Below are 27,634 nucleotides of genomic sequence, written 5' to 3'. Positions count from 1 at the left end.
GGTTCGATTCTTGGGCCCTTTGCTGCATGTCACCCCCTCTGTCCCCTGCCTTCCCTGTCTCTCTCCAGCTATCACTATCATAATAAAGCAGAAATGCAAAAAAAACAATCTTTAAAAGCAAACAAACAATAGCTGCCAATTAGCTTTTTGTGTATGGACTAAACAGTAACTAATTGTTTCAGCTCTAGTTCAGACAGTAGCAGCTGGTGAGATCAGAGGTCATATGAAAACATGAAGACTTGTGTGGAATGTGGACCTGGCATGTCTGGCACTTAATGATCAAACTCACAGTCACTCGCCCATTCTGGCATTTAGTCGAACCGTAACTGAACCAGCTTCTTTGCGTGCTTACATACTGAGTCACAGCTTTGTAGTCCTCTGTCTGCCAGGCCGAGCTCTTTACGTAAATGTTAGTATGTAATAAAATGGCTGATGAGAGTGCGTGTTTATCTCTTTATCTGTGTGTCTGCATCTAATTGTCTCTCTGAGTCAACACATATGCACGCAAACTCTCCCACAGACACAACGAAGTTAGCCAGATGAACTGAGTCGGCTTGATGAGATTGAAACAAAAGCACACAGATGCAACTTTTTTACGGCTCCGTTTTCGTTTTGCTTGATCCGGTGCAACCTCCGAATGAAAACAAACACACCACATGTTCTGAATGCCTCGTCGGTGATTCAGCAGCCTAAAAAAGGAAAGGGCAGACATGTCGCATATATAAAAGCATCTTCCAGTGCTGCTTTGAATACTTGACTGCTGTCTCATTTTAGTAATTGGGTTCCGACTGATTACCTTAATGCTAGTTCAGAAATACATGCACACACTCATAGATACATATAAAAGGGTACCAGCATGCAAATGCGGAGACATAAATACATTACCATACCTATAAACACATGCAGTATGCACATACTAACACACAAACTTGTATGTCATGCACACGTAAACTGTAGTCGTATCTACAGCTGGGTTTATTTCAGGGTTAGCCCCAGTCATTATGCACATTCCTGTGCACGCTGGTTGTTTTGTGAATGCCTGAAGGCCAGGATGCTTGAAGTGAGCTAATTTGCAAGAGGTTTCATCTAACTTTCTCACATTTGCATACCTGGCCAATCACATGGGTGTGAATGTCGGATTGTTGGTTTCGAAAAAGCTGCAAAAATTGTCAGCCCCCCACCTATTCTGACATCAGAAAGGTGGTCCACAGCAAGATATCTTGACATTTTTTGGCCAGATTGCCATGAAGTCTGGTATGGATATTTATGGTTCCTCTTTTACTGTTTCTTGAATTTGGAATAGCCCTCTTCAAAGTTTTAGAGAAGCCAAATCGGTGCACACAAAAAGCATCTTTAAACCTGCTTGTTTTCTTTGGCATTTTCTTGAGTTTATAACTTAATATTTTGTGGTTTACACTTTATAACCTTGTGTTTGTACTATATTGTCTTCTCTGTCTCTGATATTCCATCTTTCTCTTTTCTTCTCTCCTGTAAAGATTTTTGTAACTTCTGTTTTGAAAAGTGGTATATAAAGTTTGCTTGCTTTTTTTTCTACCTCCAGCATCCATGAAAAATTGGAAATCTGAACTTCTGGGTGGGTTTTCATGAACTTGGTGAGCATATTCATGGTACCCAAAGGATGAGACTCTTTATTTTTTTGAAACTTCCCCGGACCTTTGCTCCAGCACCACCATCAGCACAAAATTCCCATTTACACTAAAGAAACATCAATGTAAAACCCCATGAAATGTACTGAGCACATTCGTGCTCTTCAGAGGAGCAATTTGTCAACGTTGCACACAAGATATGACATAATCTAAAAGGCACATTGCTATTAAAGTTTTTGAGCACGCTCATGCTTCCAAGAGGGATAAATCGTTTTGTTTATAATGGCCCCACTGCTTTTCATCTAACCACTGGCTCTAAGAACAGCAAAATTAGCAGTATGTTGCTTTTTCCATCATTGGAGGATGTAAAGAACATTGCAGCATCTAGGGGCTGCCATAAATGATTATTCGATGCAACCCAACTTTTCTTCTGTTTTTGTTCAGCTAGGCTCACTGCCCCGCTGGTGTTTTAGTGTTATACTTATTCAGGGAAGGTTTGCTGAGCATGCATGCTCTTTTCCAGCAGTCCAACAGTAAGACACACTGTGACCTGTGAAGCTACTGGAGCAGGAAGTGTTTACATACGTTGCTCAAATGTACCTCAACAGTAGCTTTCCGGAGAGAGGAGAACGTTACCCTCAAACCTCCCCTTCCACTTTCCCCCCCCACTTTTCATCCGAGCTGGCAGTGGGATGGTTTGTTACCGGTTTCTCCCTTAGGGGTATTAAGGGGACATGGGTCATATACCTCAGTCGTCATTGGCCCCTGGGGGCACATCTGACTGTGGTGTTACTGACAACCAACAAGCAGCCAGGTGTTTTCATTGTGGGGATTCAGATTTTTAGTGCTGTGAAAGCATCGCTTGGACTTTTTGGTTTTATAGTGAGTATGCACAAGTATAATAAATTCTGGCCCTTGTGAATCACACTTAACTCCCTATAATTATCAGGGTGCCTATTAGTCAAGTTGAGAGCAGGTTTGTCACCTTATAGTTGTTGAAAGCTATTTAACTTGAATCTCTCAGTGCTGAAAAAAGCTTCAGAGGAAAGGGCCGTCTTTTCCTCACTATCATGAAAATGCTCTCAAAAAAGGCACCGAACCCCCAGATTGTTCCTGTGTAGCTGCTCAGCGGCAAACAGTAGATGACAGTTGTACAATTGTTGTTGTGTGCGTATATGAACATCAAGATTTCCTGAGAAGTGTTATTCAGGTAAAGGTTAAAACTAGTCACTAATGTCAACACGACGCCCTTTTCTCTGTAACAGCTTTGACAGAACTTCTAACTCATTTGCCCTTCAAGTATTTATTGACCCGAAGTCTTCCTTCCTCTGTGTTTCCCGCCGCAGGAGGAGTACAGGGCAGAGGGCATCACCTGGCACAATATCGACTACATCGACAACAGCTGCTGCATCAACCTCATCAGCAAGAAGCCCACAGCACTGTTCCACCTGCTGGACGAGGAGTGCAAGTACGCCACCTGCTCAAATATAGTTGATGCTTTAAGAAGCATCAGTTAGCCAAATAACTTTAAAAGAAAGCTTTGTACTTCTGTTTGGAATTCTCAAAATGAAACTTGATATTTGGGAGTTTGGGGTATGTTGTTGCCACACCATCCTTTTATCCCTTTTCCAAAAGTGAATTGGCTAACTCTGCGATGGATGATATTGTGGCGTACTGTTAAATTCAGGGATGTAGTGGAAGGTAAAACCACCTAGAGAGAGACTCAGACTCTGTTGGGTAAAACGTGTGTCCAGCTGGTGATTATCAACCTAACTTCAGCCTGGGGTCTGACCTGAAGTGCAGAGAGAGTTTTTCTCACATCAGCAGCTGATTGTGACTGATTGGACTTTCCCCAACTTGTAAAAACTCAGGTTTAATTTTTGCCCGACATTGCGATGTCCTGCACTGATTAATTACTGCAAAGCGAAGGTACGATCTGATCGATCAATCCATCACCTGCTGGGCTGAATCAGACTGATTCAGATCCTGATGCATCTCATCTTGTTATCAAGATCATATTTTGTTAAAATTAAATATGTGGCATTTGCTGTGTGATTTAGCTGCATGTTCACAGCTGAATATTATATTTGTTAAGAATTTAATAATTTCTTAGTTTTAGGTATTCCAGGCACAGCGTGGCACCTCCAATATAAAACACTGCAAGAAACCCTGAGAACTCTGAAAATATATGAGATTATTGGTGGTGGTTGTTTGGCCTATAATGGGAACCAATTTGGTTTATTGGAAATCTTAACTAATCCATGGAATTTCTGCTGATTATTATTCTCCCAGACGATGCACTCCAGTGTTTTTTGTGACCCCCTGACCTTTACTTTAGCTTCACTATCAGGACAAAATTTCCACTATTTAAAATGATATATAAACAAGTAGCACCAAACATGAGGAAAGGGTAATTTTATTGGAAAAATCAGATCTGTACGCTTTAAATATAGATTGCCAATAGATTATTGGCGGTTGTTTGGCATATGAGGGGCAGGATATTGTTTGCGAAGGTTTAAGTGTGACCTCGTTGAGGATAATAAAAAATAAGTTAAAATACACATAGGTAGTTTAGGCATGTTATTTTTTTACACTGCTAGGGTTTGGCCTTTTTCCCTGTGTAGGTTTCCAATGCCTTAGTTGACTTATTTATAATTTACATCCCTAGCTTGTCTGAATGTTGTGAAAGCAAAACATATTTCATCGTAGCGTGCTTTGTTGAAATGACCTTTTGATCATCTTGCACAAGCCCGTCTTTCACGCCACTGGTGAATCGACGAGACAAACTGCTCCCTGTGTAGGCCTTTTGCTCATTAGCTTGATTGATACCAACACTGGGACTTCTACCAGTGTTTAACTAAAGCATCAAGACACATTCATTCTTTCACCAACATCTCTGGATCACGTTTGAGTTTTTCACTCCCTTCTCTGTTGTGAAATGCTCTCCTCCTGCAGGTCAACACTCTGCCTCTGCATCTTCCTCCTCCATAAATCAAATCCAGCACTCTCCCACCCCCCTCGCATAAAAACACATCAGGCAGTACACACACAGCCATATTTATCTATGTTAGCTGTCATCTTACTTGCCACTTAGAGTAGCTGGTTCATCTGGATCTAATAATGCCTGGAATGGACCAAATGGTGTGTATATGTTTGTATACATATATATAAGTGTGTGTGTGTGTGTGTGTGTGTGTGTAGAAGTGGGACCACTTTTGGAGAATTAGGGTCAAAGGGGGATCCCTAAAGAAAAATAAGGGGGGACAGGGTCTCTCTTGGGGTTTATGCTGCCACAGGAAGGGGCTTCATGCTAAATGATTACACAGAAAGAAAGACGCTTAGAGATCTCATCATTCACAGTCAGTGGAGCTTGCGGTGCTTCAGGGCCTCTGGAGAAGTGGATTAGGTTACTGCAGGATGGGGGGCGAGTGTGGGGGTTCATTTCTACAGTAACAGCATCAAGCTTTAGGACCCCTGCGGATATACTTCAGCCAGCAGTGTTTCAGAGGTGTAGGGAGGAGAGGTTTAGATGACATGAAACATTCCTTTATGTATGTTGATCCAGCTATCTGAGGTCAGTAGTGAATGGGTAAAATGTCCATGAAGCAAAGGTGAAAAAACCAAAGAAGAATGTGCAAGTAGAGGTGCTGTAACTTTGGTTAAATGTTAGCCATATTATTAAGGTTGTGACAGAGTTTTAATCCCTGAGGGTTAGGGGAAAGGAATTAGAGATACTGCATACTTTGCATACATTTTGAGAAATACAGGGCGTAATCATCAGCTGCTGCATTGGCACTGCTTTGTAGTCAAAAGTAGATGATAATGAAAGTAAGTAATCATTGATGAAATAGTTGGTTATGGGTGCAACTGTATTTAGCTTCCCCTTTTTACTGTAAATAGATGAAATGCCTTCTTGGAGAGACTCAAAAGGCTGTTGCAAAATAAGTGCAAAAGGAGAGTTTCTATTATTACTAGACTTGTCGTGCATAAAGTCTAAAGTCAGAGATTTATTCATTTGAGAGTCTTAGTTTTAAATGTTCAATGTCCCCATGATTTGTGTTTTGATCCTGCGCCTGATAAAATCACTGTTTCCTCCAGTTTCCCCCAGGCTTCCAACCAGACCTTGCTGGACAAGTTCAAGCGTCAGCATGAAGGAAACAGCTACATCGAGTTCCCTGCTGTCATGGAGCCCGCCTTCATCATCAGACACTACGCTGGTAAAGTCAAGTACGGAGTCAAGGTGAGATGCATGCTCTGGTGTGTCAGTTATGCGAGATATATGTGAGAGTATATAAGTTAAGTGTGTTTGTATTGTTTGCACATCAACTAACTGCACCATCAGCCATAAGGTGGTTCGTTTGTGTATAGCACCTTGCAGTATTGTGAGATAATACATTTTTTAGTGATTAACCCATATGAAAAATGAACTCTGACTCTTAAGTTGTGTGCTGGTGCAAAGCTTCACAAGTAACTCTGTTGGTCTGTTTACACCAAGCAGGTTTAGAGCTGTGGAGCGTTTACTTTTTCAATCTAGTTTTTCTTTTTTTTTTTTGACACATGATATTGCATTCAACTAATCAAATCAAAGCACCCGCAAATGTGAGTCTCTTCTCTTTCAAGAACACTTTGTTATGACCAAAGATTAGATCTGAACCAACTATTAAAGAAAAAAAGACAGGGATCTATCAGGGACCTACAAGGAGGTAAATGTTGGCATCTCATGGCCAGCAGTCGCTCATGCTTAGAAACGTAGCAGAACAAAATGAAGCAGAGGCAAACCACAATCTGGATTAATGCTAGTTCAGATGTTTTTTTTCATGTGTTCATACCTGGTTTGAACACCTAAGACATCATGCACAGGCCAAAACTACAGAGACTGGAATCAGATTTGGAGACATCAGTTTGGGGGGTTTGACAGAGCAGTTAGCTGGGATGTCGAACTGTATCCACTGTTGTCTGATTTTATCTTCTTTTGGGCGACTTCCTTCACAACTAACTAGCATCTGCAATTTTGTGGAGAAAGACTAAAAACATAGCCAAGCAGTTCCTCAATAACCTTGTCAAACCTGCCTTGTAGGTGTGTTAAGATGTGTTAGATGTCAGTATGTTAGAGAAGTCAAGTACTAATCACAACAAATATTTAATTGTCTAATAATAATGAAAAGTATAATATAATGTGGCCAGAAGTGAAGCTGCTGTGGTGTGTCTTGTGAATCAAGATTGGATCTGGATTGAAAGTGTGCTCTAAATTCCTGAAATGTAAATTAAACTGAACTCTTCTGTCTGTGTGTTTAAAGTCTAAAACCGAAGCTCTGAACAGATGAAGGAAGCTTCTTCTCACTTCACTTAAACCATTAATGAAACTCTGCAGATCTGCAGCAGGCCTACTTGTTGTTCCGGCGACCTATTTTTTCAGCTAAATCAAATTCTCTGTTCGCTTCCCAGCTGCGTTTTGATAAGAAGCACATGTGCTGGAATGGGGCGAGCGTATTGTTGTTTGACTGTATAGTATAAATCTGTAACAGTTGGTTTTTGTGGATGTGGAAAGGTATCCCATATCCACTGAGAGCCAAGGAGCTGTTTGGTGTGAATTGTGTAGCGAGAGCCACAGTCGTGAAATGTGTCTGACGTTGGCTCGGTAGTGATCAGCTGACTCGTATCATATGGAGATAGAATATGTTGAAGGGTTTATAGTTCATGGCTCTGTTATCGTAGCACAGCAAGTCAAAATATTTAATTACTTGCAGACGGATGAGGAAGAAGAAGAGATGGTGGTGAGAGATGTGTGCTTAAGCAAGTGTTTCTCAGCCTCATATTTAATGTAAAAAAGTGAAAGATGTACAGAAAATGACCTGAAAACAAATTTGAATCATGTATTTCCAGTTTGTATGATTTTTTTTTTTGGCTTTAATTATGATCATTCGAGCTGATGATTCAGATATTTACCTTTTTTCCCCACTCCAAACTGGAGATTAAAGGAACAGTTTGACATTTTAGGAAATATGGAGCCAGCAGCCAGTTAGCTTAGAATTGCACAAAGTCTGAAAACAGGGGAAACTGCTAGCCTGGCTCAGTCCAAAATCTGCCCACCTCTAAAGTTCTCTAATCAACACGTTATATCTTGTTTGTTTAATCCAGACAAAAATGACAAGTTGCGGTTTTACTTATTTATTTTACTTGTCGTCACCATGACAGCAGAGACTCTGCTGAAGTTACTGCACCCATCCAAAAAATAGTCCCCTCCCATAAAACCACAGCATGTAATGTTTACATTTCGGTTTTTGTACGGATGAAACGAACAAGATATAACGTGTTAATAAGTGAGATTTAGAGGTGATATTAGGTGGTGTTGTTGCTTGTGGACAGAGCCAGGCTAACTGTTTCCAGTCTTCACGCTAAGCTAAGCTAAGCTAAGCTAACCGTTTGCTGGCTCAATCTTCATTTTTAACGGACTGATATGACAGTGGTATCGATCTTCTCATCTAACTATCGTTTACTTTTGGAGTAACCGCAGTGAAGCATTTGCACATAAATAAACTTTGCTGCCAACTGGCTCTCCGCTGTTTAACAAACACCGTCCAGAACAAGGCAATATTTTCTGCTTGTGTTTGTGATTTTTCTATCTTGATGATGTGATGCACACAAAAACTGCAAAATTTGCTCTTTTCATGAGAAAATATCAGTGGGACGATAAAAGAACAGACTGTTTATAATTGTCTGTGTACAATGATCTCAGTCCTGAGGAGTCCTAGTAACTGGATGCACATGTGTCTTTCAATCATTCAGGACTTCAGGGAGAAGAACACTGACCACATGCGTCCCGACATTGTGGCCTTGCTCAAGAGCAGCAAGAACGCCTTCATCTGCAGCCTGATGGGAATCGACCCCGTGGCGACCTTCCGCTGGGCCGTGCTGCGAGCCTACTTCAGAGCCCTGGTGGCTTTCAGGGAGGCCGGCCGCAGACACACCCACAAAAAAACTGGTGAGCAAAGGCCTGTAAGCCTGGTACAAGTCGGATCCTACATGAACACACTATTATCTGCCAAAGTTTCGATTATTTCACGAGAGATTTCTTTTTTTTTCTCTGTGATCTTCTCACAGGTTTGAAGTGGGCGGGGCTTAGTTAGAATTAGCTGATGTCATGTACCTCTGTGCACCAATCAGGATTTAGCAACATTAGAATCGGTTGACGATGACACTTGGTGGGTTGCTTAGTTACCGTCTGTTGAATCTGTTTAAACCACACCCACACAGTCCTGACGAAGCAGATTAGCGTTGACTGTTAAACTTCTAATAAATGATACGTAAAGATGTTTGTTTTTTTAATGATTGTTGCCCATTTCATAATATTTTATGTTACAAAGAAATACTTCAGATTTGAAGCCATGTTTTCATAGTCTTTTAAAGATACACAAGGAAAAAGAAAAGATAAAAAATTCAGTTTTTCAAACTAACTTCTGTAGAGTCCAATATGAGGTGACATCACTTGCAGATGCTGATGCCCAGAAACACATTTTCTTTATTGTATTATATTTTGTGCTTAAACGATTAGTCCATTAATGGACAATTAATTGTGTAATGTACTAAGCAAAAAAGCCCAACATGTGTTCTCTGTGCCTTCTCAAACGTGAGGATTTGATTATTTTCTCTGTTTTATATCATTTAAATTGTAATATCTTTAGGTTTTGGACTGTTAGTCACACAAAACAGTTTGAGGGATTTGCAAGGGTAATTCTTCACTAGTTTTTGACATTTTATAGACTAAACATTAAATTTATCTAAAAAATGAATAATGAAAATATACAAGAGTTGCAGCCTTAATTATATTATGTTAGATGATAAAAACTCAGCTTGACACACATCTTATTTTTCCTCCTGCATTTTGTCAGAAACTGGAAGCATTTGAAAGTTGTTTTTTATCTCCCAAAGCTGCAGCAGGCAACAATCATTGTTTGCTCCATACAGTGTTCCTGCACGACTGTTTGCATGCTAATAGATGATCTTAACTTCATCGCTCAACACTTGAAAACACACTCGTATACTAAACTATAATTCATTACCGTAAAGAAAGCTGTGATGTCCAAACTCCTGTTTTAATTGGGCCAAGAACAACAGGGTGTGTTTGGGGAGGTGAGGAGTTTTAACTCGGAGTTATGCTTCTGTTGTTGATGATGAAGGAGGAGGAGGAAGAGAGGTTTTGATCTTCTGCTGCAGTGTTTATTTTCACAAAGTGGGAGGAATGCTATAGTGTAAAGTGTTTGAAAATGTCACCACTGACTTTTCTCAGAGAGTTCTTTTCACTTGAAGCATTCGCTCTTTAATTCTTATCTGCCTCGTCATCCTTTTGTTTTGTTTCTGCTCCTGTATGCTTTTCTTCTCCTGTTTGTTAATTCACCTTCTCACCCTACTTTCCTTTTCATCTCCTCTTTTTCTGTCTTTTTTTTTGTTTAACATATAAAACTATTTTTCCTTCATAATCTAAAATGGAGTCTCTTTTTCTCTTCCTTTTGCTCTGGCTGTCTCTGTGTTTTAGGGAATGATGCTGCAGTTCCCTCTGCTGTTGTCAAAACTGTCGACAGCTTCAGTTTCCTTCACCACCCGGTTCACCAGAGGAGCCTCGAGATCCTTCAAAGATGCAAAGATGAGAAATACAGTGAGTAACTCCAAATACCTCATCACTCTCCACCATATTGTAAAGACAGTGTGATTTTTAGATTTTTACCAATTTTCTACAAAATATATATCCTGATTTTTTGAAAGGGGTAAATAGGTTTAAACTGATTCTCATATGGATTTTTATGTTCTCACGTATCATGAAGTTCTCCTGTTTCCTGCCTACATTGATCTCATCTAACAGTAAACAGGGTCCTCTTGAGGAGAGGGCACCTCAGAATATGTTTCTGCTAATAGAAAGTGAAGAAAATGGACAGAGTTCAGTCACAGCCATTAAAAATAATTTAAAAACAAATAGTGAAAACGCAGAATTTTTGTGTGCTGTTTTCTTAATCAAAAATTGAGAAATTAATAATGGACCTGTATCTGCAATCTGCACACACAACCGACATGAAAGGGATGAAGGCAAATATTAAGGTAACTACTGTACGACTTTATGCTTCAATCACTCAGTGGAGTTGTTTTAGAAGATAGAGGCAGTTCTACTGAAATATACTTTGAACATAATTAGTTTCAGTCCAAAACTAGATATTCACAAGTTAGTTGTAACTTCTCTCCTTCAAGTATATTGGTGAGGTTATTTTTCTCAATGTGTGTAATTCAGGTTATCCAAAACAAATAATAGGAAATTTTGTGGTTGTTTTTTTGTTCTGGCAGTATGTTTGTTGGGTCAAGAAATTAATTAAGCATAAAATCAAATAACAGGGATAGGAGTAGTGACAATGTCTTTGGGAAACTAATTAATTGTGTTTACTGTTGTAAATTTGCGCACTCTTTGAGTTATTAAGGTTATGAGTCATGATCAACTTATCTATGTTTTAAACTGCACTTATTATTACATTTTTTGGAGTGAAACTCAACCCTCAACTCATCTAAGCAGTATTTGAAAGGTGCTCCCTGCTAATGGGATTTATAATGACATGCATTCCTGTCGATAAAGGTCTGTTGAAGTGAGAAGTGCTCCCGTTTCCCATTTTTAAAAATCCTAATCAGAAACCCTTCACTGAGCTCAATCCAATTGAAGAAATCAATTCCAGGCTATGCTGAAAAAGTCCTTGGTGGTCAAGTTGAGAATAATGGATCGCATATGATTTTCAGCCTCAGTAAGCTGGTTTTATTATAACTGTTTATAAGACATTGGAAATCAGGTATCTGGGTCATTCTGAACTCTGTTCAGATTGACTCACCAGCAGAGCTCATAACCAGACATATTCCCACGCATCAGTGATCAGACAAATGAATCAGTCTCATGTGAACCGGCAGGCTTTAATGGTTTTCTGGTCGTCCTTTATCATAGATTTGGCTTCTGAAATGAACGTACTTGTCTGTACATGTGTGGCTGAATTTGTCTTAATGTGCTCAAACATCCAAGTGTGTGTATGCATGTCACGTGTCCTCATGTTGTAAAGCAGCACTTTGCTTTCGTGCACAAAACTCCAGTGGGATTCAACATCTGCCGGCACTGAAATTGATTTCCAAGGAAATTTCAAAGAAAATTCCCCAAAGAGTTTCCTCCACTAAAGGGAAACACCACTGATTTTACACGTCAGCATCGTTATACTAGTCATGGTCAGTACTACTCAGCCTGTAAAAACAGTTGTATGATGTCTTCCGTGGCTCTAGAGGAAATGTCAAGTCTGGAAAAAATAACCCTGTTCATGTCATCAGGGATTATCTCGCCTTCTGTTTGGAGACTATAAACGGAAATCTTCTGTTACAAACTGATGGTGTGTGGTCAAAAAGATGTGGAGGCTTTACCAGGCTTGTAGTTTCTAATGAAAACACAATCGAGTTGCATTAGGGGAAATGGAGAATACAGTGTTTTTGGGGCTTGACCCATAATAAAGTCTAAAAGTTGGAATAACTCAACCTCTGCTGCATCAGTTTTTTTATGGCTCTTGTAAATCCCCAAATTTTATGGAAATGGAATACTAACTTGCTGGAGTACTGAACTGTCCCGAGTGAAAAATGTTGAACTCAACTAACTAATTCCATCCAGTATCTTAACAGTTTCAGGAATCGCCTTTACTGAAGTGTGTGTGTGTGTGTGTGTGTGTGTTTGCTGTTGAAGACAACAGAATACAGAGTGAACCCCAGTTCTGTGAAATAAGTCATTGTAAAAGCAGTGAGTTTAAACTTTTACAAGAGAAAACCCCAAATGTAAACTGGAAACACATAGCTCATTAGCTGCCAATATCTCCATAGGCATTAATGTTCCACTGCCAAAACCACACACACACACACACACAAAACCCTCGGGGCTGACTGGGGAAAAGTAATTCCAGTCTAAGACAAGAGCAACATGAAGCTTTAGTGGTGGATGAAAGTAGGAGAGAAAGCAGCAAGGTAGCCAGATTAGAGAGAGATAAAGGAAGGGTAGTTGGGATATAAAATGGGAAAATGTGGGTGAAAGCTCTGTACAAAATACAGTATGTCCGTTTGTAAAATCAATGAGGTGGTTGTTGTACTTGGTAAAGGTGAAGTAATTGGGGAGTTGGATCTTCATGCTGTGGTCAGAGATGCAGATAAATCCAGTGAGCTTTGAATCTCATATGTCTTTCTCCCTCCCTTCCTGTCCTCCTGCCATCCAGGTATCACCAGGAAGAATCCCCGAACACCTCTGTCAGATCTTCAAGGTACCAACGCCCTGAATGAGAAGGCCAGCTGGTGAGTTCCACACAATACAAGTGTCAAGTCAAGTACATTTGATTTATTTAGCCCAATATCACAAATTGGCCTCAAGGGGCTTTACAATCTGCACAGCATACGACACCTTCTATCCTTAAACCCTCAATTCGGATAAGGACCCCCCCCATAAACAATGGAAAAAAACCTCAGTCTGAGTCAAAGTCATTTTTGTGTGTGGTTTGGTCCTTTTGAAAATCTTCATTCAAAGAAACGGGCAAATCAAAATGTAAAACTGCAATAAGCAGTATTTCTGTATAAACACTGTAACGAGAAACTTTTGCTATTACTGCCGAACCTACTGAAAATTACTCACCTCTCTTTATTTCTTTCCCTCCCTCCGTCTGTCTCCCTCCATCCCTGCTCGTCCAGGGATAGCTATGGTGTTGGCTGTAACGGTCGCAGCTCCAGGTCTGGTCGTCTCTCCTCGACGGGAAGTCCCGCCCTGGAAGAAGATGGGATTTTCCTCAACACGACCAGCAGCAAGCTCCTGGAGAGAGCTCAGGGCATCCTACTGTGAGTCAGACACACACACACACACACACTCTTTTAAATGTACCTGTCATACCCTGAATTCTTATTTTAATATCTATTAACAAAAACAATATTTCTCACCTATAGGAGAAACAAAAACTGCAAAAGCAAGCCGACCCTTCCCAAGGTAAGACACAAACATGACACAATATGGCAACATCTTCATCTTCAGTTATCAAAGAGGTCTTACAACAGGTATCAGCATTACAGACACACGTTCCAATATTATCTGTTTGCAGCACTTGTTGGACGTGAAGTCTCTGCGCTACCTGAGCAGCGTGACGCTCCATGACCGCATCACCAAGTCTCTGCTTCACCTGCACAAGAAGAAGAAACCGCCTAGCATCAGCGCACAGTTCCAGGTCAGTGCTGCCGTCGCCCTCTGCTGCAAAATCAGTGAATTACAATATTAGTGAGTCGGCAGCAGGCATTAAGAATATCCCACTCAAAAAAAAAAGTTAAACATGCAGATTTCAAACTTAAAGATACAGATATTAACAACACTTTTTACACTACTTATACATATAATACATATTGTGGCCTGAATAAAGACATATATCAGGAAATGAGCTGTTACTTTATACAAATTCATATCAACTATACTGAAATGGCAATAAAGTATTAAGTCAGGAATCAGAAATGCAGTCACATTTGTAACATAAAAGTGTCATTTTTCTTTACATTGGATGAGGATGTGATGTCATTGGTTTGTGTTTGTCTTTGCAGGCGTCCCTCAATAAGCTGATGGAGACTCTTGATCAATCAGAGCCGTACTTTGTCAAGTGTATTCGCTCCAACGCTGAGAAGGTAATTTCTGCTGCAGAAGAGTCATCTCTTAAATACGGCTTCTCTTAATCACTGACTTCATTTTATTTACCCTTTCTCTCTCTCTCGCTCAGCTGCCATTGCGTTTCAGTGACAGCCTGGTGCTCAGACAGCTCAGATACACAGGTATGCTGGAAACCGTCCGGATCCGACAATCAGGATACAGCATCAAGTACACCTTCCAGGTAATCCTCTGCTTCTACAGGACCGTCTAAGTCAAAGACATGTTAGTGTTACAATATTATTTATTTGTAGCATTGGGCGGTGAGTTCATTGTGCAGTCATAGAGATGGTTAGAAAAAAAAAAAGGTGGCTGATGAAAATAATACAGTAGTTTGCTTAAAAATACTGTTTTTTATTTAATCTATTTTTATTTACATGTTTTAATGGTAATTTTATTGTTGCTTTGTTGTCTCATGCATATATGTTTATGATTGCCTGTCTTTGTTTAGTTTTTTGTAGCTGTATGTTTATGTGTATTCTTGGGTGCATTTGTGCACTGCAAACCATTGAAGTCACAATTATGACTAGATGAATGAATTATTAGTCTATTAGGAATACAGTTCATTTACTGTCATTTTTATTTTGAAATGAGCAGGCTTTCTTATAATGAGATGTTTAGTAATATTCTATTTTTAAGATAAGGCAAGGCTTTATTGATCCCCAGTGGGGAAATTCAGGCATTTTCGAGGGAAACTTTAATTCAACAGTAATTGCCTACTACTACCCTGAAGCCTCACTGTATCTTATACTGGTTTATTGACCACACGTACACCATGTTATGTTATGCTCTCTCTCGCTCTCTCTCTCTCTCTCTCTCTCTCTCGCAACCTAACATGGCCTCTTAATGTTTTTCCTTGCCACTGTCGCCAAGTGCTTGCTCATGGTGGGAATTGTTGGGTCTCTGTAATTAATATTATAAAGAGTACGGTCTAGACCTGCTCTGTAGGAAAAGTTACAGATAACAGATAACTTCTGTTATGAATTGGCGCTTAAAAAATAAATAAAATTGAATTGAATTGAATGTTGCAGGACTTTGTGCACCACTTTCATGTGCTGCTGCCTCGAGACACGAGCCCAACCAAGTCAGGCATCAGGGAGTTTTTCAGACGGGTCCACCTGCCTCCTGCTGGGTATCAAGTGGGCAACACGATGGTACGGATTCTAGAAACCAGTTCATCTGTTTTCTTTAGTGTACCATCTTATCTGTTCGACTGCAGCACTATGCTTATTTAAATGTTCCCGTATGATGTAGGTGTTCCTGCGGGAGGTGGAGCGTCAGCGGCTTCAGACCCTCCTCCACCAGGAAGTCCTGCGGCGAATCATCACACTGCAGCGCCGCTTCAGGGCCGTACTGGAGAGGAAGCACTTTGTTAGCATGAGGCGAGCCACCTGTGTCATCCAGGTGAGATGCTGTAGTGGGAAGAAAAGGGTTTCAGCCTAGGAAGTGGTTCAGCAGTTCTACATCCTTGTTCCCGTGGTCTCGTTCATGGAGTTGAAACAATATTTCATATTCTGATTAACTATAAAGCTATTGCTGTAAGTGCATCATGAATCAATTTAACAATCATGCACAGCAGACTTTCTTCCTCCCAACATTTCAGGAGGGGTTTCCGTAGGCCATTAAGGCTACTTAGCCTTAGACTGTTTAAGCATTAGGTGATTAATAGTGGTGCATTTACTACTGATATACAAGGAACAGGGTTTTCTAAATATAGTCTCTCTATTAGAGATCATAAGCATTCATCATCACTCTGTAATATTAAGTATCTGTTTGTTTTCTCGAGGGATTGGCTTTCATTCCAAAATGAGATTTCTACCATTTGAAACATATCAGAACAACATGAAAATATTAAAAACTGAGTAACTTATCAACCACACCCATCAGTGATGGGTGGTTAGATGTGAAACAGGCATGAAACTTTCTAACCAGAGAGGACAGCAAAAAATCTGTTCTTCAGCCTGTGTCAAGTTACTCTTTTAAGGGCTATCCTAACTGGATATTTAAGTATTTAGAGCAGAGTCAGTTAATGCAAATCAAATCAAGCTTGTAACTCAAAAAAGGGTCTTTATTCACTTTGATTTTTGAATCAGTGATTTTAGGAAAGGAAAAGAAGAGATATGTTGTTAGATTACAGACCCACACTGTTACCTCTCTGAGAGAGAAAGAGAAAGAAAGAGAGAGAGAGAGAGAGAGAGAGAGAATAAAAGAAAACAAGCAGTGAAAGGACTGACAGAGGAAGAAAACACTGCATTCAGCCCACTGTCGGTATGTTTTTTCTGGAAGAGCCCTCAGAGGGGAGCTGTCTAAATCTTTGTCAGGCTGAAAGAAAACAAACCCACTCAGTCCAGAAACAGTGAAACACTGAGCAGGAGCCAATGAATTTATATAACATTCATGAGAAGAAGAATTTAATAAAAGCATTAACATATACTGTAAACTGCTATTTGAGCTTCAATTTATTTGAGGTCTAATAAGTGGGTATCTGAAATTTCACAGAGATGCAGTATGTGTTTAATTAGGAAAGTTAGTCAGAAACGATCATTAAGGTCATTTTTTTCAGTATGTTGCTGATAAAGTTCCTTGACTTTTGCACATGACAAGAATACAATCTGACATTTAACACATTTTTGAATCAGAAGAAAATGAAGTTATTCCAGGGTCTGATCAAAATAATGCAAGGTGTTTTCTGCCTGTTTGAATTTGTTAAAAATTCCAGTGATGTCTGCCAGATGCAGGTGCCAGATAGGTCCGTCATACTGTATCACATTGTCCTGACACACTGTAGCATGCCATGAATAACAAAAATGTCAAATTCCACAAACTTTAGTTACTTATTTGGTGCCTACCTAAAGTAGGTTTCAGGCCAACCCAGCACGATGTGAGATCTTTTTATAGGGTCTGAAAGGGGAATTAAAACCTAAGCTTTTTAAATAATATCAATAGAAAAGCAAGAATGATTGGTCTTACTGGAAATCTACTCATTACTCCATCCAGGTGAAAATGTGAAAACTACTTTTATCTACTAGCAGCCTGTATTTTCACCTCCATTTAATTCAAAAGTTTCAACACATTTTCCCTTTCCTTTTCTGTTTTTCTGCAGCAATGGTGGCGATGCTGCCTCCTCAAAGAGTTCACCATCGACTCGAGTGATGAGGAGGAGGCGGCGGTGTGTCTGCAGGCGGCCTGGAGGAGCTACAGGGAGCGCAGGAGGTTCCTGCAGTGGCGGGACTCTGCCATCGTCATACAGAGGAGCTGGAGAAATTGCTGTCGTCGAAGATCTTTGGCAGCTGTAACGGTTCAAACAGCGTGGAGAGGATTCAGGGAGAGGAACCGCTACTGTCGGACGTACAGGACTGTGACGCAGCTACAGGCGATGGGCAGGGGATACCTGGCTCGACTCAGGTGAATGAAAGAGTAGCATGAGTGGGTGTGTGTGTGCTGGGAAGTTTGAGTAGAGGATGAGTCACTTTTATTTTAAATTTAAAATAATTTATCTGCAACAACTTTAGTTATAATAAGTGGTAGTTTATTACAGACTCAATATTTCGGTCCAGCCTTTTATGCAGAAGGAGTCGCTCAAAGTGATGAACCCACAGAAAATTATCACCTGACTCTGCAGTTTCCCTCAGCTCTATTGAGTGTTTTAGCATCTTTCAGCTCATTGTTTTGGTTTTCCTAAACAGACTTTACTGTTTTGGTTCACTCTCACCACTCTCACAGCCTCGCATTTCAGCCACAGCAGGCAGCTGTTGTCAGTGAAAAAGCTCTAAAAACCATCTGTACACTACCTGCTCAGCACCAAACAGCAGACAGACAAAGTTAGCAAATAGCTGGTGAACATAGTGGAGCGTTTAGCAGCTAAAGAGCCAGATATTTCCCTCAGGAGTTGGTCGTGACCAATAACAAAGCTAAAAGAGAGCGAATATTGGACTTATATCAGCTGACCAGAAACACGACTCAAAATGAATGCTATGTCAATCGGTATCTTCATGTGTAAATAAGCAACTGTTTGCTAACAAGTTCACCATATAAACTTAAGATGATATGTCAGTGTTGTGTTCACAGTTGTTTCCACTGCACCCAAGTGGCCAGAAAATCTATTATTGTAGGTTTAAGTGAAAATCTGTAGAAACCAAAAATGGTGGGCATATATTTGCAGTGCTTAATGTAAAATTGTGTTGATGTGTATAATATTCTGTTTTCTGCCTGCTTTGGATGGAGTCAGTTGTTAATTACACAATTGCATTGTTCACTGATAATGTCTTTAGGTTCAGTGAAGTGAAGGAGCAGCATGAAAGACAGCGACTCAGTAGACAACAGAGTCCACCAGCAGAGATGGATGCAGGAACCATGGAGGACGTCCCCTCATCAGGACAGGACGGTTATGTCCAGGATATCTCTGGAGAACTTTCTGAAGACTCTAAACCGGTTCTGTTAGACGTGGGAGAGATAGAAAAGGAAGAGGACTCGGAGCGAAGTAGGAGCATGGATGAGACGAGCAATAAGAACCGGTCAAAACGAGAGAGCAGGCGAATGAGAGAGCTGGAGCAGGCTCAGTTCAGCTTAGAGCTTCTCAAGGTCCGAACCACCAGTGGGGGAGGTCCTGTGCAAGAAGACTCGCTCCCAGACAGCAGCACCTGTCAGCTGGAAGACCATCACAGATATTCACCCCGGGGATCTCCAGCTAGTCAAGGAAGTTTTGAACTGCTAAGTGTGGAAGACATGGAGACTGAAGCCTCTGGAGGTTTTGGTTCCCAGTCGACTGCACCTCAAGAACATCCCCAAGCACTGGATATTCAACTACATGAGGGGCTAAGAGATTCAAACTTTAATGAAAAGCCTGTGATGGAGCCGCCAAACAAGGCGGCGGGTCCAAGGGCAAAATTTTATATTGCTTCTGACCAAAGTCCAGTTCATGAACCAAAATTCGAAAGCCCCAGCAAATCTTACAAAGAGAGGAGGGAGTCCACGTCTCGAAGGCCTGTAGTGGTGTTGATCAGTATGCAGAAGGAGAGCCCTGTGGAGGAAGGGGAGCTGCTGGCAGCCCAAACCCTAGAAGGAGCTTCTGAAACAGGAGCAGCATCATCCGGTTCCCAAATTACCCCTGTTTCAGTCTTGGAAGTAGTATCAGAGATGGAACAGCCTCATGGAATTGCTACCCGGACCAAAAGAGACGTATTCGGGGAGGACAAGTCTTCAAACGCCCATGGATCAAGTCAAGAATTGCCAGGTATTTGCTCCTCAGAGGTGGACATCCACATCGTCCTGGAGCCAAACGCCAGTGTTCCCGCTGTTCTCCCCAGTCAACAGGAGAGGAAGGCGATCCGGCCTGCACAGGAGGCTCCCAGCCCGGTCCTGGACACCAAACCTCCAAAAGCTCAGAAGAAGAGCTCAGCCCAGACTGTGATTGTGAACATGGTGGAGAAACCGTCCAACACTGTGTTCTCCCCACCCAGACGCAAGCTACCCTTCTCCAAGTAAGTGAGCCATTATACTGAAGGATATGACTGCAGGTTAGAGAAGCCACATTCCCACCTTTGTGATTTTTTGTTTATTAGTATCACTGTTTACATAGTGTGCCAAATCTGCTTTTGTAACATCTCAAAATACATTGTGGCTGTTTAATTAAGTTCTTTCTATAGCTGAAATATAAATTCTGTAAAACACCATACAGTTACAGTTAAGACTTTTATAGATAAAGAATGAATCAGAAAATCCAGGATAAGAGAATTATACATATGCGAATGTGATATATTGTAAAGATTAAAAGCACTTACCCTAACTGTAGCAGCATTGCTTTAAGGCTGGTGACGTTTGATGTTTTAAGATGTTTTGAATAGTTGTCATTTGCACAAACTTTCCCTCCTACAAAGGACCATGTAGACTGTCAGTTAGAGTAAAAACATGACTATCTGCCACAACTGGAGTCATCAGATCTTTCTGCAGAAGCAACAGTTGAGTGTAAAAGTAGATTTGGGCCTTTTGTAAAACTTTCAATGTCTGGTTTTGTGTTGCAGGTCAGATAAGGATTTGGTGAACCAGGAAAGATCTCTGGCCATGTACAGAGACGACTCCAAATCTGCTGGATCCAGAAACAGAGAGGTAGGACACACACACACACACAAATATGAACACACCCACGAGCTCCTTCACACATCACATGCACATCGTTTATTTCTTATACAGTGGTCTGTTGATGTGTGCAGACTAATCTCGTTGCAATTAATCATGAGTGATTTTAAGTTGAGAGCATATTTCTGATTGTAAAACTTAAAAAAGTTTATATTTCTCCTTTGGAATTATTATATTTTTTACCAACTCTAATATACTGTATATTGTATCTACTGAAAAATTCCACATGTTAATACCTCAGATTAATCAGACTCACTTTAATTGGCCACGAATGCTCACACATACAAGGATTTTGACTGAAGTGGTTTCTCAGTAACTCTCATTGTGCTTACAAATATACAGAAAATCAGCTTACAAACCAGCAAAGACAGACAGCAGATTTACATAACAGATTTGTACAGAATAAAGAAGCACATATACAGCTATTATGTACAGCTGATAGATATGAAAATAGACCTGTAGTAATATACAACTAACCCTGTGCAGACATTTGAACAGCCTTGTCTCCAAGTGCTGAAGATTAGCCATTTTCTCACAAAGAAAATAAAGTTTTATGAACTACACTATATGTAGTTAATATGTATTCACATATGCTTACAAAGATTTATTTGCAAGTGTTGTTCAGTTGAGTATCTGTATCTACTTTTTGTCATTTTTGCTAAGAATTTAACTCATAAAAGATGTATTAGGGGTCAGCTAAGGTTTGCTGCATTTAATTTTCACTAGATTCACAGTCGTGTGCACATTAAGTCACTTCCAAGATCTCATGCATATTCACACATAAACACACACACACACACACACACACACACACATTAGCAGCTGACTTGATGTTCCTGTGGTTGCCTGGAAGCAGGTGGGCCGCCCCGGCCCCAAAAAGAAAGCGCGAATGTCCCGGACGCGCTCCGACTTCCTCACCCGCTGTAACTCTGAGGGGGCGACCCAGTCGGACGACGACGATGAATACTACATCCCTGCCCACTCCCACACGTTGCCCCCCTCCCTGAATCCCCCACACGCCCACCCCGAGGCTGACTGTCACAGTGATTCCGAGATGGTAAACTACCGGATCTCTGGAGGTCCCGTGGCCTCCAAGCAATCAACAGTTTCCTGTCCACTCAGGCCTCCCCTCCACCTTCCTCTCAGGTGGACCTGGCCAGGCGGCAGGGGAGGAGCCTTTTAACACTGCTAACCCCACTTTCGTCATACTGTTCACTACTGAACTACTGTTGGACTGTTTGGCTACTGAGCTACAGTCTGACCAAACCGTTTCTCCACTTCACTCAAACAGACATCACTGTGGCTCGTCTGTAGTGAATGGCCTTGCAAGTCGCTCTGGTGGCTGTTGGTTTGAAACTCAGCCCAAGATGAGCTATCTAAGCTGTGTCTTTATCACGGGATACTTCAACATTTCTGAGTTTAATCTTGTATTTTTCCTTCAGTAAGCACATGCCACGTTGTAAGTAGGACTGCAACTAACAATTATTTTCATTATATATTAATTTTTAAATAATTTTTTCAAATAATTACTCAATTGTTTGTTTAAGATGTGAAATAAATAGTGAAAAATGTTTTCAAAATGCTTGTTTTTGTCCAACCAACAGCCCAAAGATTTTCAATTTACGATGATATGAAACAAAAAAAAGAAACAGACCTCACTTTTTGTCGCATTTTTGGTGAACCTAAATGATTAATCAACTGTCAGAACTGTTGGCGATAATCGAATCGACTAATTGCTTCAGCGCTAGTTCTGAAGGAAAGGTATTTGTTAGGTGAAGCTGATTTCTATTTTGTTAGTATATAAGGCATCATTGAAAGCAAACTACAGCCTCAAATTATTAGTTTGCTGTTGGCACCCTTATCAAATTTAACTGGGAATGTTACTTACAAACAGGTGAAGATGAAAACTTCCCACAGAGTGGCAGTTGTCTTAAGGGAAAAATAAAAGGTTAAAACTCAAAATACGAATGTATCAAAGTATCCCTGCATCTACTTCTAATTTAACAACAACAAACAGATATTTTCACAGTAAGGACTGACTGAAGAGCTCCACTCCACTCATATTTCAACACACCTCGTGTTGCGCTGCACGCCGACTGCTGCTCCTGCATGCTGGACTCGTTAAAACGTCGAGCCGAGTAGCTTCTAACTAACAACATCACTTTCTAATAGGATCTTATAAGCATGCCTTCTATTTCTCTCTCAATATCTGAATATCTCAATATCAGCATTATTTTCTGTGATATTGCTGATTTCACTCAATCTCTTCAGATTCAATAGATTTATTATATCAGTACATTTAGTAGCATCACTAGAACCAGAAGATAAATACTAGATACTGTAAATACTAAGTAATTGACCTCATTATGTAGTGACTTACTTGATTTACAATTATACATTATAGCCTCTATGTTGTAGAACAAATTCTATTAACATATTGCTCCATAACATAGTATTTCTGTCCATAAGGAATGTCTCCCAATAGTCAACATAGAGGAACCAACCTGTGTTAGACAGGAAACCGAGCGCCTGGAGACGGTCACCAAAAACCACAGAATCCTGGACGAGTTTTAAACCTGCCAGAACCTGGTCAGCAGTTGTTAATAAATGTTAATATATTATTTATTTTCTGCTCTTCAGCCATCTCACAAAGACCAGAAGAAGATCCATAAGACCATGTCATCAGGAGACCTGGGCAAGGTAGAGGTCCTCAGGAAAACCTCCAGTCAGGATGGAAGGTAAGATCACTAGAGAGTCCCTAATTACATCTTTTTACACAGAAAGTCCTCCTGCTCCTCATAACTTCAGTCTCTTTGAGTGAGAGTGTCTGTTTGTTGGGGAAATGTGAAAATAATAAAACATTTTGCGTACATATTTTGGTTGTATAATTTTAAAAGACTTCAATACATTCATAAAAACACTGACTCACCTTGTGTGTTGCGTCTTTGGTGGTTTAGTAGGTTTATTTTACTGCAGTGTGACAGAGATGCACTTAAATAACTGAGAGCACATGATATGTTTTAATTGTCATTTAATCAATTTTTTTCCCATGATTTTCCCTCTTTTTTTTTTTGGCGCCTATTTGTGTACTCCTAAAATAATTGATCTTAAATGAATCAATTGTATTTGTGATTTAGCAGGATGAGAGGAAAGATGAGATTCTGGAGTAAGACGAAGCATGGCGAGAAGAAACTGTCAAGAGAGAAGCAGGCCAGCAGGAGCGAAGCTGGAGAGACACAAGGTAGAAACAAAATCACCTTAGACACAAATAGTGCTGTCTTTAGGTCTTTGAGTGTAGATTTACAGACACACACATGTACAGTGCACACAAATACACACAATACACAAGGAGGTCAGAGGTCATGATGAGAAACAGAAAAGTAGCACAGTACAATATTATATTAATACGGTAAAAGAAGTTTTTATGAAGATTTTTGAACACAAATCATTTTAGTAATCCACCGTCTCTCTACGTCCCTCCACCTCTTTCTCCATCTTTGTGTCCATCCTCCCAGAAGGCCCCTCTCCTCCTCACAGTCCAGATTTGGAGGCAGCTCCTTCTCAGGGGGTCAGGGACAGTAAGGAAAACAAGGAGCCATCTCCTAAGATGAGAAGGCGTCGCAGTGTGAAGATCAGCAGCATCGCTCTGGAACCCACCCAGTGGCAAAACGACTCACTGCACATCCTCACCTCGGCCCACGACTACCGCAGCATGAACGACTTCCTCATGAAGAAGGTAAGAGGGCAAACCTGAACCCATTCACACACACACACAGTATAGTGAGTTTTACCTGGCCCATTATGTTTGTGTGGTTTCTCCAAAGGCACTGTTGTCCATATAATTATTGCATGTATATGTGTCATGTGTCTGCAGGTCCTGTAAAAGTGTTACATCATAATAACTCAAGGTTCAAAATAGTCTTGAAATCGTAGTTGAAAGGTACACTCCCTGATCTTGCTAGAGCTACAATCTTGTAAAGGGTCAGTTCCCCCAAATTAGATGGTTTTAATTCGTCCAGCTCTGGAGATATCTGTCTGTGAGATTTCCACCGCCATCCCAATACAATTGAGGTTAATAGAATTGTGTTTGCCAAGCTCACAGCATTGATAAAATAATTTTAAAAAATTAAACAGCAGCATCTTGCTCCAAAGACAGAGACCTCATCAGTTATCACAGGGACTATTTCTTTGATAGAAAGTAGTTAATTAAATTAAACATTTTACAGTGAGGTCTGCGGATGATTCAGATTAACTGTTTCTGGCAAGACACGTTGCTGGTAAAACATTTCTTTAATGGAATTTTCAACGCTGTGAGCTCCAAAAAACAAAACACCCTTTCACCTCTGTTGTACTGTGGTGGACAAATGAAAACAAAATGAGCTGCGCGGTTAGATACTACAAGAGATAAGTGTGAAAATATGTTTTTCTTGTCAGGAAATCAGGGGAACCTTTGGGTGCTATAACAAAATCAGAGAATGTCTCAGATGTCCAGACCTTGGTTATAGAAGTCGTTCACAAATGTCATTCTTTTTTTTAAATATGTATTTTAAAAGTCTTAAACTACTACTACTTCTAAATTACCGCAGACACACACATGCAATTAGACAGACTCCAGGGTTCTCCCCAGGACTTATGGGTATGATGGTGCTGTGATCACATTCAAAATAGTATGTTACCTTCATATTGTGTATATTTGTGTGCTAAAATTGCTTAAGAAGATGCATTTACACCCTATTTTGAAGCTATTGAGTATTACAGTGCAGCGTCCACTTTTTAAAGAAAACGTTTCATTCCACGTGACATGGTAACATCGAGTTGTCTCAGTAAACAGCAGCGGAGCTGAGCATGACCTTTTTCAGCTGTTTTATTTACGTTTCATCACTTGTTGACTTGAGTTGTTGAGCTGAGCTGTTTACTTGAAAAGCATTTGTCCCTCCAGATCGCTGACCTGGATTCTGAAGATGGTAAGAAGGACACCATGGTGGATGTCGTCTTCAAGAAAGCATTGAAGGAGTTCAGGATCAACATCTTCAACTCCTACTCCACCGCCCTGGCGGTGAGTCCTCGCTGCTCTTTTCTCTTTTGATTGTCCTCAGCTGCTCGAAGCACCATAGGATCTCTGTTCAGCTCTGCCTCAGGAAGGTTGAGATGGCACCAAATCTCTTCTCATCTTGCATCTAAGTGGACTAAAATGAAGTGTAAAACCCAAATATTCTAAACTTGAAAAGAACTCTTGAATGTAAATGTTTACTGATGTTTTGATGAATTTCATGCAAACTGTAGGAGAATTAATTTGCCGTTGCTTTCCTTTCCTTTGCCCTCACCACCAGATGGATGATGGGAAGAGTATCCGTTACAAGGATCTCTACGCCCTGTTCGAGCACATCCTGGAGAAGTCCATGCGTCTGCAGCAGAGGGACTGGAGTGAATCGCCGGTGAAGGTGTGGGTCAACACCTTTAAGGTCTTCCTGGACGAGTTTATGACCGAGTTTAAGCCCATGGAGGGAACTATCGGCAGGGTAAGAAAGTTAAAAACTGGATGGACGGATAAAAAGATACTACAGGAAATTTCCTTGTCAGGAAATAAACAACTACACAATAAAATTCCAAGTAATGATAATATAAAGTATTGTAATTCCGTTTATCATCAGATGCAGATGAAATTTGTCCTTCATGGACAATCTGTCTGATCATTTCCCCAAGAGATTCGTGGTCCATTGTTCCTCTGCGGAGCTTTTTGGCATAAGAGTTTGGCAATTTTAGATATGAATTCATTACATGTGCAGCACTCAGAAGAAACGCACAAAATGCATAAGGTAACAGATTTCTCTCTTTCCAGGCTCCTAAACGTGAACGCAAGAAATCGAGGAAGAAGGAAACTGACATTGTGAGTTGTAAATTTGATGACACTTACTGAAACAAAGTGTTTGGAATAAAAGCCGTAATTGAGCAGAGCTGACTGGTGGCTCTGCTGCCCCCTGCAGGTGGAAGAACACAACGGCCACATCTTCAAGTCCACACAGTACAGTATCCCCACCTATTGCGAGTACTGCTCCTCTCTCATCTGGATGATGGACCGAGCCTGTGTCTGCAAACGTGAGGATTGGACACAAAAACACACACACACGCGCGTGCGCTTAACTTAGATAATTAGTTCTGCTTTCACACCGCTATGTTGGTTCAATTGTCCCGCACCAAAGAAAAAATGATATATCGTTGCTTTTTACTTCTGCCGTGTCTCGTATTCACTCTGACTTAACCAGCCAAGAGCTGTAAACATGAAGTCTGACAGGCAAGTCATTCATTGGGCATTTTTCGCAACTGTCATTCTGCATCATCAGCGCTGGAAAAACAGAACAAAGACAATAGTCATGCTGCACATGACTGCAGCCTGTGGGTTTATCTAACTTCTCTCTTCTCTGGTGACACAAAGAGTTCACCAAGAAATAACTGATTATGAGTATTAATTGTCAAGATTGCAGCTGGACTTTAGACTTAATAACTAAGGCCAGACAGGTAGAAACAGTACTGTACATTAATACAACGCACAGATAATTATTTTGTGGTTGCTACGTTTCACTCACTTTTTAATGAGAAAAGAGGAACTGCCAACACACACAGAGAAGGACACAAGGACAACACCCCTGTGTTTTAAATCCTTTTCACTTTCTGATTGATCGGGGACAACACATCATGAGGTTTAACAGTGACAGTGAAAGTCAAAGTTGAATAATTCTCTGGGAAAGTCATGAAATATCTGTTTCTCTTTAGTAAATCACATTGTAGTTACAAATAAGAAATCATTAGGTGGGGTTGAAGTTTCAGCTGTAGTGAAAGCTAAATTTCAAGTTCATTACTTTATTGCAACAACATTAACAAACCTGGAAGGACTCAGCTCTATATGTCCCCCGACTAAATTAATGGTAAATAATGGCGTTTACTTTGGTGGACATAAGTATTTGTCTTATTTTTACTTTTTACATAACAAATGTATTTGCCTTTTGTTTTGCATTTTTTCAATTCACCATAAAAGCATAAAAGGCTGTAAATATCTGCAAGTCTGCACACACACACACACACACACACACACACACACACACACACACACACAGAAATACACACCATCACCAGTTCCTAATGTTCTCCTAACTCGTTTACCCACAGGCACTCACGC

General features: G+C 40.5%; 1 protein-coding gene across 15 annotated transcripts in view; it reads left to right on the top strand.

Annotated features, from left to right (window-relative positions):
- LOC122874628 (unconventional myosin-IXAa-like) overlaps nt 1-27,634 on the top strand; it is a 148,058-nt gene that overhangs the window by 107,236 nt on the left and 13,188 nt on the right. For 6 of the 15 annotated variants that reach the window (XM_044192738.1, XM_044192733.1, XM_044192731.1 and 3 more), the window contains 23 exons: nt 2,954-3,075; nt 5,706-5,847; nt 8,394-8,589; nt 10,141-10,260; nt 12,872-12,947; nt 13,338-13,481; nt 13,587-13,626; nt 13,739-13,861; nt 14,226-14,306; nt 14,399-14,509; nt 15,357-15,479; nt 15,580-15,729; nt 17,429-17,730; nt 18,597-19,805; nt 20,346-20,430; nt 21,314-21,517; nt 23,101-23,198; nt 23,598-23,701; nt 23,976-24,196; nt 25,400-25,516; nt 25,791-25,979; nt 26,300-26,347; nt 26,445-26,556. In XM_044192738.1, coding sequence (XP_044048673.1) covers nt 2,954-3,075; nt 5,706-5,847; nt 8,394-8,589; nt 10,141-10,260; nt 12,872-12,947; nt 13,338-13,481; nt 13,587-13,626; nt 13,739-13,861; nt 14,226-14,306; nt 14,399-14,509; nt 15,357-15,479; nt 15,580-15,729; nt 17,429-17,730; nt 18,597-19,805; nt 20,346-20,430; nt 21,314-21,517; nt 23,101-23,198; nt 23,598-23,701; nt 23,976-24,196; nt 25,400-25,516; nt 25,791-25,979; nt 26,300-26,347; nt 26,445-26,556 — 4,117 coding nt within the window. The remainder of the gene's footprint in view (nt 1-2,953; nt 3,076-5,705; nt 5,848-8,393; nt 8,590-10,140; nt 10,261-12,871; nt 12,948-13,337; nt 13,482-13,586; nt 13,627-13,738; nt 13,862-14,225; nt 14,307-14,398; nt 14,510-15,356; nt 15,480-15,579; nt 15,730-17,428; nt 17,731-18,596; nt 19,806-20,345; nt 20,431-21,313; nt 21,518-23,100; nt 23,199-23,597; nt 23,702-23,975; nt 24,197-25,399; nt 25,517-25,790; nt 25,980-26,299; nt 26,348-26,444; nt 26,557-27,634) is intronic. The other 9 variants (XM_044192746.1, XM_044192735.1, XM_044192747.1 and 6 more) reach the window with 6 other exon arrangements.

This window comes from Siniperca chuatsi, linkage group LG4, assembly GCF_020085105.1.
Source record: "Siniperca chuatsi isolate FFG_IHB_CAS linkage group LG4, ASM2008510v1, whole genome shotgun sequence".
Taxonomy (NCBI): Eukaryota; Metazoa; Chordata; class Actinopteri; order Centrarchiformes; family Sinipercidae; genus Siniperca; species Siniperca chuatsi.
This window is presented reverse-complemented; position numbering and strand designations above follow the sequence as displayed.